The sequence below is a fragment of the Diprion similis genome, chromosome 10, assembly GCF_021155765.1.
Source record: "Diprion similis isolate iyDipSimi1 chromosome 10, iyDipSimi1.1, whole genome shotgun sequence".
Taxonomy (NCBI): domain Eukaryota; kingdom Metazoa; phylum Arthropoda; class Insecta; order Hymenoptera; family Diprionidae; genus Diprion; species Diprion similis.
The window spans coordinates 19,818,780-19,826,788 of NC_060114.1; the positions used below are offsets into that span (position 1 = coordinate 19,818,780).

At 45.3% G+C, this 8,009-nt stretch overlaps 1 protein-coding gene across 1 annotated transcript; it reads right to left on the reverse strand.

Annotated features, from left to right (window-relative positions):
* Positions 1-952: 952 nt before the first annotated feature.
* Positions 953-8,009, reverse strand: LOC124411452 (laminin subunit beta-1-like). The gene is made up of 10 exons (XM_046890551.1): positions 7,949-8,009; positions 7,804-7,854; positions 6,983-7,220; positions 6,032-6,903; positions 5,761-5,940; positions 5,377-5,699; positions 4,883-5,293; positions 4,601-4,799; positions 2,488-4,526; positions 953-2,097 (listed from the first exon to the last, which is right to left on the reverse strand). Exons 1-10 carry the CDS (start codon positions 8,007-8,009, stop codon positions 1,126-1,128), a joined length of 5,346 nt encoding a protein of 1,781 aa, XP_046746507.1. The 3' UTR covers positions 953-1,125.

The following is an 8,009-nucleotide window of genomic DNA, read 5'->3' on the forward strand; positions in this document are numbered from 1 at the left end:
AAGGGGGTGAAACCACCCTCTGAAGTGAAGTATGTCAACGGGGCGATTCAGCAGTTTCATCGAGAAGAACATAATATTTTTTAACCAATCTAAATGGAAAAGTTTTCTTATAACGAGAATTGAAAAATATAATTTTGTCAATAAAAAAAAACCTTACTTTGGAGGGTGGTTTCACACCCTTAAAGTATTTAATGGCAGATGAAATAAAATACGTGTCGTTTAGTTTTTAGTCTTCTATAACGTATTACAAAAGAAATCAAATCGGAGAGATCGACCTGGGATACCGTCTTTGTGAGTCAGATCGTTAATAAGTAGTTTGAAATCGGCCTGATGGCAAGTATTTATTCATTAGATTGTAGAATAATAATTCAACTCATGGCAAAGCGTTGAAATGTGGGGAATGAATTGAAGCTGTTGTAAAGGAAGGAAGAACGCGTGGGCTGTTATCTGTGTGTAACTCCGGTTCAGATAGCCTCTAGACTGTGAGACACAAACTTCAACTAACAGGAAGTAGGCGCGCTTGGAAACCACGTGCTGTTTATTTTAAAGCAGGTTTACACTCTTCGAATTTTCGTTGCGAGTATTCGATTCCATTCTCCGCGATACAATGAATGATCAAGACAGCCGAATTCTTCTGATTATCAATTCAACTACTTTTTATTTAACTGTCATAACAGCTCTTTTGTTACAGTAGCTGAAAAAAAGCTTGACGAATAAATATATTCGAGAATTATAAACGGAAGAAACTAAACTATTATATGAATACACGCGTTGCGTAAATTCTTAGATATACAAGTCTCATGATTTTTGGTTTTAGCAATTCAAGTATTATATAATAATTATTTACAACTATCTTATAGTATAAAATATAAGGCACTTGCGAGCGTGTTCACTTTGGTTTTATTCGACATTGAATTACTCAATTTTGAAACTTTGAAATTTTCAACCTTCAGGGATCGTTCTAGCAATGTTAAAGAATATCCGTTTGGAAGTTCAAATCGCAAAGTCTTCGATTCCGGAGTCAATAACCTGCTGGATATAACGTTTGAATTAATACCTGATCTTAGGCGAAAGCTCAGTCTCTCAAACCGAAGTTATCGCGAAGTCTGATATTCTAGCCTTTGCCTACGTCGAGCACTGAGCATAGGTCTGTGACTTGTGCTGAATGTCGTTCAAGTGTTTTTCCATTTGGCGCGTGAGGGACTCGACCTTCGACATGAGGTCAGTCAGGACTTCCTCGTTCTGTGCATAGGCTCCTTCCATTCCGTTGATGTCCTTAAATTTGGTCGTCGTGTCAGCAGCGAGCTCAGAAGCCCGTTGCAGAAGTAATTTCGACCTAGAAATTTTTCCCTGGCTCTTTTCGGCCTTGAGTCTCATCGCCTGATTCGCCACATCGAATTCTTCGACCAATTTTTCAGTCTTCATTCTCGTGTTCTCAGCCTCAACCGTGACGTCACCGATCTCTGAACCGATTTCCTTCGTCAATATGAAGTCATTTTTGACGATCTGAGTCTGAAGCTCGGTCAGACGCCTGTCCAAACCGAGAATTTCTTCAGTAGTGTTGTCAGCCTTTTCTGCAACCGCGTCGATCTCGATCAGAATATCGGTCAAATCATTCTGGGACAGGGATATGTATCGCTCGATCTCTTCTATGGCCGACTGAGCGTTTTCCGCAGCGATTTCCGCCTCCGTCAAAAAGACGACGATGTTTCCAGCCCGCGTACTCTGCGCGACAGCCGAATCCTTAGCCCTCATTGCCTCGTCTCGCAGAATTTCAGCGAGCTCCAAATCCTCCGCAGCATCCTCGAGGATCCTCTCAGAATCCGTCAGCGAGCCGACGATGCTTGTTATGCTGTTAGCCAGGTCCTTGATCTCGTCTGGGTTCAACTTTATGTTTTTCGCCAGCACGTTTTCGGCCAAGTCTTTCACCATCGCTAGCGTCGGTTGTTCTTCGTTCAGGCTGTTGGCTATTCTGCTGTTGAGGTTTGCCAAATTTTTCGTGATTTCACTCGAGAAGTTGTAACTCTTGGATGCAGCGTTCAGCCCCAGTTGAGCAAGATGTTTCGCGGCCACAGCATCCTCCTTCATTTGCATCATCTAAACAGAAATCGATAGAAGACATGAAAAATCAATCGAACAAACCCGAGCCAAAACTTAGAGCCTATACATGTGATTATTTTATTTCAATCATAATCAATCCGAATCAGCGGGGTGAGATTTTGAGCGTTAAGGAAAGGTTCAAACAAGCAGGTTCTACCCTACCTCTGAAGGGTTAAAGGAGGTTCTAAACAGATCCTACTTTGAGCCTAAACTTGGTAAATCGATAAATTTTGAAAATTTTTAGCGTCGAAGTAGGATCTGATATTGCATTAAAATAGATCCCACTTTACTATCTTTGAACCCTACGTAGGAACTCATGTACGGTTGTAATTAGGTGCTAAATTTCGACTCGGAAAGTCGAAGGAAAGTATGCGAAAACAATCTTACGTTCCTAAGCAACTGTTCGCTCTCGTCTTTGTGCTTCTTTATACCGGAAGCTCGCTGCTTGGCAAGATCCAAAGCTCTTTCTGCCTCCGTAACTGCACCGTCATCGCAGGAAAGGCCACCGCAAAAACTGCAGCCAGCACCTCCACATAGCTCGTCGCATTCGTTGACACTAGCTCCACAGATGGCCAGATTGAGGTCTGGAATCAGCTGGTTGAATTCGTCGAGTTCCCCTTTGAGTTTCTTCAGAGAATTATCGTTCTCATTAAGTTTGTCAGTGAAAGACTCTGACCGCTTGGCGAGCAAGTTTTCAGTATTCTTCTGGTATCTGTCAGCGTCCGCTAAAACGGCCGTTGAACTGCTGGCCAGCACTTCTGCCTGGTCTGATTGCGTCGCCATTTGGTGAGTTACATTCAGAGCACCGTAGACATCGGCCTCCTGCAAAACTGTAGCGTTCTCTTTGAGCTCAGTAGCAGCTTGGATTAAGCTCGCCGTTCGGTTTTTCATGTTTTGAAGAGCCACTTCACCGAGACTGACCCGCTGACTGATGGATCCAATGTAGTTGTCGACTTCGTCGAGAATGGTGTCCGAGAACGAAACTGTATTGTTGAGCTCATTGGCAAAATCAACAAGCTCGAGAAGGTCCTCGGCTGTGACACTCGTCTTGTTGACGAGCTCTCGAACCTCCATCAGTACTTGGTCCATATTGTCAAATTCCTGACTATAAACACCGGCTGTTCCAACCTTCTGAATTTTCGATGCCGCATCTATGACGTCGTATGTTCTGTTGCTTAACCCACTCAGCGTCAGATCCCAGTTCTCAAAACATTCGCCACACGGGGTACAGCTCGGAGCAACTCCAAGGTACCCGCGATCACAGTGGTCACACTTGACGCCTCCAATACCAGCGTGACAAATGCAGGCCCCAGTTTCTCTATCACATTGTTGCGTGGATGATCCAATGAGGTTACAATCGCAGGGCAGACACTCGATGTTGGGATTGCCCCAGTAATTCGCCTCGCACTGGTTACACTGCCTTCCTCCAAAGCCAGAGCGACATTGGCAAGTTCCTTCAAACTCGTTACATTTTTCCGAGACGCTTCCAATCACGTCGCAATCGCACGGATCGCAGCCTTCTCCGCTGGCAATCCTCCAGTGGTTTTCCTCGCAGGTATCGCAGTACTGACCAATGACCTTAGGCAGACAGGGACATTGTCCATCGCGGTGATTGCAGGGACCGTCGCGAAAGTTTGTGCCGAGAACGTTGCATCCGCACTCTTGGCAGTCCTGTTTCAACGCGTCACCGTAAAAACCGGGCTTGCAGATTTGGCAGTTTGGACCATCAGTGTCGTACAAACATTGGAGGCAGCGTCCGGTGTGCGGGTTGCAATTCCCTGGTTTCGACAGATCAGTGTTGTTGCTGCAGTCACAGGGCACGCATCTTCCCGTTTGCACATCGGGACTACCGAAGTAGTTTTCAGCGCAAATGTCACACCTCGATCCGGCATATCCCTCGTAGCATTCGCACACCACGTCCAAGGTGACTGGGTCTAGAGAACACCTGTCAGCGAACGAATGACCCGAGTCCCACGTTCCCGGACAAGGACAAGGCCTGCATGGTATATCGACCCCGATTTGTGGGTCTCCGTAATATTTTTCGGCACATCTATCGCAGTGATGCCCGGTCGTGAAGTCCTGGCAGTTCTGGCAAGCCCCCGTTACCGAATCGCAGGTCTGGGCGTGACCGTTGCACTTGCACCGCTCGCAGTGTGGGAAGTTCCAAAAGCCAGGTTCACACTCGCCGCATGTTCTTCCATACGTGTTTGGTCTGCATTTGCATCGCCCTGTCTCAAAGTCGCAGAAATTATCCTCAGCACCGACGCTGTCACAGTCACACGGCACGCAACCAGCCGGACCAAAACCGTACGTCCCAGGAGCACAACGATCGCAACGTCGACCAACAACGTTTGGCTTGCACGGACACGATCCTCCGTATTGGTCACATAGTAGACTGTTGGATCCTGTAGGATTACACTCACAGGCTGCAACAAACGTTCGACGGTTCAAACAGGAAAATGGATTGATAACATCTTTGCCTTACGTCCTTAACACTCACAGGGTGCTCCGTCGAAGATATAATAACCAATGCTTTTGCGGTACTGCGCGCAAATGTCAACTTCGTTAGTTTCTCCGGTTGGGATAGCGTTGTAAAATATCTCGTCGCAATGTCGCCTCTCGAAGTCTTGTCTCCGCATTTCGCTGGGTGGAGAACCCGCGAAGAACGGAATACCTTCCACTTTGGGCATCAGGACGATCTGAAAATTATTATGCATGAATTCCTCAAATATTTTTGCTACCGAATTCTCAAACTTGAAGCAGATAGTCAACACTTTCTTACAGAGTCAATCAGTATTGAAGCTGTCGAGCCGCCTTCACGGTCATACGAATTCTGGAATTGGAGGACGACAATGTAGTTTTTCCCTTTCTCAAGACACACCGACGGTATCGCAACAGCGCTCCGCGAGTTCACCGGAAGCTGAATATACAGTTCGTCGTCTTCCGGTTTCCAATTGGCACATGATCCTTCGGGGTCCACCTCGTCCTCTCGTTCGACAAAGATCTGCGCCTCTTCTAAAATTCCCGGAAACTCGGACTCGTAACGTAAGACTATGTCGTATTCCATCGACTTTACTACATCGTCGATCGTGAACTCTAGCGTCGAACCTTCAAAGGCTCTTATAAAACCTGATCCTGTCCATGTACTGGGTCTACCATCACGATATGGTTCTCGGATAACGATTTGGCTTTTCTGTAAAATAAGTTCACATTCCAATCACACAATAAACAAACTTGGATCTGGAATAAACAACCAAACAACTGCGAAGAACTCACATTGGTTCTGCTTCGTTCTCCTTCGTAAACCAGATAATCTAGGGCAACTGTGTAATGGTTCTGCTCCGGTTCATTGCAAGTTCTGCCGTCGACGTGTGCCCTACATCTGCACTGGCCAGTTACCACGTCACACGAGTTATCATAAGCACCTCCGAGGTCACAATCGCACGGCTTGCAGCCTTCTCGGTCATCGGAGAGGCCCCAAAACTCTGGGTAGCACTGATCGCAATCGCGACCAGTTACGTATGGCTTGCAAGTGCATTTCCCAGAGACCACGTCACACCCATGTGCATTAACCGTGCCGAGTGCGTGACAAGAGCAGGCTGTGAAAAGTTCAGAAAATGTTATGATTTCGACACTAACTGATCTAGCGCGGTAGCGTACCTTGACAGCCTTCTGGATTCTGTAAACTGAAGTTCCAGAATCCAGCTTTACAGCGGTCGCAACGACGCCCTTCAACATTCAGCTTGCAGTGACAGCGGCCTGATTCCTGACCAGTCAACATATCGGTCAGAGGGTCGCAAATACCGTCGTCCAGCGAACCAAGTTTGTCACAATCGCAAGCTGTGGAAAATTCAAGTCGTAAGTGATCCACCAGAAGCGGGATATGGTGTGAACAGTACAGCACGTGAATGCAAAATGGATTTAAACTTACGTCGACAGGCATCAGGGTCACTGATGTCTCTGGTGAGGTCATGGTAGTAAAATGGCTTGCAAAGCTCGCAGTTCTGTCCTCGTGTATTATGCTGGCAGTCGTCACAGACACCGCCGGAAACTCTGCCGGTTCTGTCATAGGTCGCTGGATCAAAGTGACAACTGGTGGCGTGATTGTTGCAGTTACACCTCTTACAGGCATGGGTCTGTCTTCCAGCCGCCGGTTTCCACGGCAGGTCGTTATAGAAGTCTTCACACATTTCGCAGTTGAGTCCCTTGGTGTTGTGCGTGCATTCACAGCGTCCGTGAACCATGTCCTGACGGTCAGGTATGCCAGGCAGAGGCAAACATCTCGAGGCATGTCCGTAGCACGAGCAGGATCCTCGAACCGCCATGTTTTTTATAGCGTAATAATACTTTTCTCTAATCTCCGCCCGATTGTCCAATAAGTCGTCACCTAGAGTGAGAAGTCTCGTGAAGTTTATCCTCAGATTCGTCATCTTCAGAAGGTTTTGCACTTCCTGAGAATAGGGATTGTCGATTTGCAGACTTGGCAACAACACCCTGAAGATTATCTCGCCGTCAGTCGACGGATCGACAGTTGAGTAACGCGAGTCACAGACAACGTCGGTTAATTTTTGGAGCACGTGAGTTGGCACGTGAGGAAATGTCTGTTCGCAATTATGGGCAAAGTATTTGTAAACATGCCACGATCTGCCGTAATCTGACGATCGCTCGATCAACATGGCTCCCGGCCTGAATGTTTGAAACTGTATTATTATATGCGTTAAGTGGAATTCTGCCTCCAAATCCAATTGCAATGTGACATTTTCAACTCCGTTCTCCGATTGCCACCAAGACTCGTCAAAGGTTCTGAAACATGCGTTCACATTTTATTACGATGCAAAAACCCACGCTTGCATTTAGTAGTTCACTGTTTACAGATACTAACCCAGGGCTATGATTGTACGTGATGTTCTCCACGTTGTGTCGTTGCTTAGGAATCGCTGCGTTACAATAGAAACACTTTTTTCTTTCTTTCAGATGGGACACCACGCAATATCTTTCCGGTCCTTTTAATCCACAAGTCGACGACGCTGTTAGTCTGTTTTCTCTACCAATCAGTAAATTTCCAGTCGCCGGATAGCACGGTCCATGGTCGCAAGAGCGTAGATTCCTTGTCGGATATGCTTTTGAACAGTATTTAATTAACTATTATTTGTCGAAGAAAAAAAAAATGAAAAAAAACAGCAAAGCAAAATCAGAGTTAAGATGACAAATAAAAATCAGTGAAATGCTTTCAAACCGACTAAATCTGTATATCATTCTATTTTATCGTTAATGTTTTTATTAGTTTCAGAGCACCATAATTGATTTACAGGTTTTTTTTTTAGTTTGCTTTTGTCCTGTCGGAAAGTAAATAAAAATTCTGTCAGACTCTTTGAATGAGACATTAAAAAAAAAAAACTATTTGAGTGAATCATTATTATTCTTAAGTTGGACACTTTTGAAGACGTATGTTGTTATACATGCTGCCGAGATATTTTATTTCTTACCCCGAAGACGAGTCAAGTTCTTTCTGTGGAACTCAATGGGGACAAATTTTTAGTCGGTAGTAACGCACAGATCAGATGACTTTCATAGTTTTCATAAAAATTTCAAAACGAAACAAACAGTCTGCGTAATACTCAAACCACACTTCTACTCTATGTATGAATGAACTACATGTGAATGATATTGGTAAGACACTTTTAATGAATATAACATTATTACCTCTGTGCGGTCCTCGGCCTTTGCCATAGGGACGTTGAGCGGCAGCAGGAGCTACAGTTTGAAAAGGACAGACCAGTTTATTGCTGTGCATGGAAAAATTAATGCACTGCATAGTTTTCACAGAAAATTAGACGTCAGTACTCACCTGCTATCACTGCAACTATGACGACTAGGGTAGCAAAGATGAATCCTTGAAGCCGAACCAT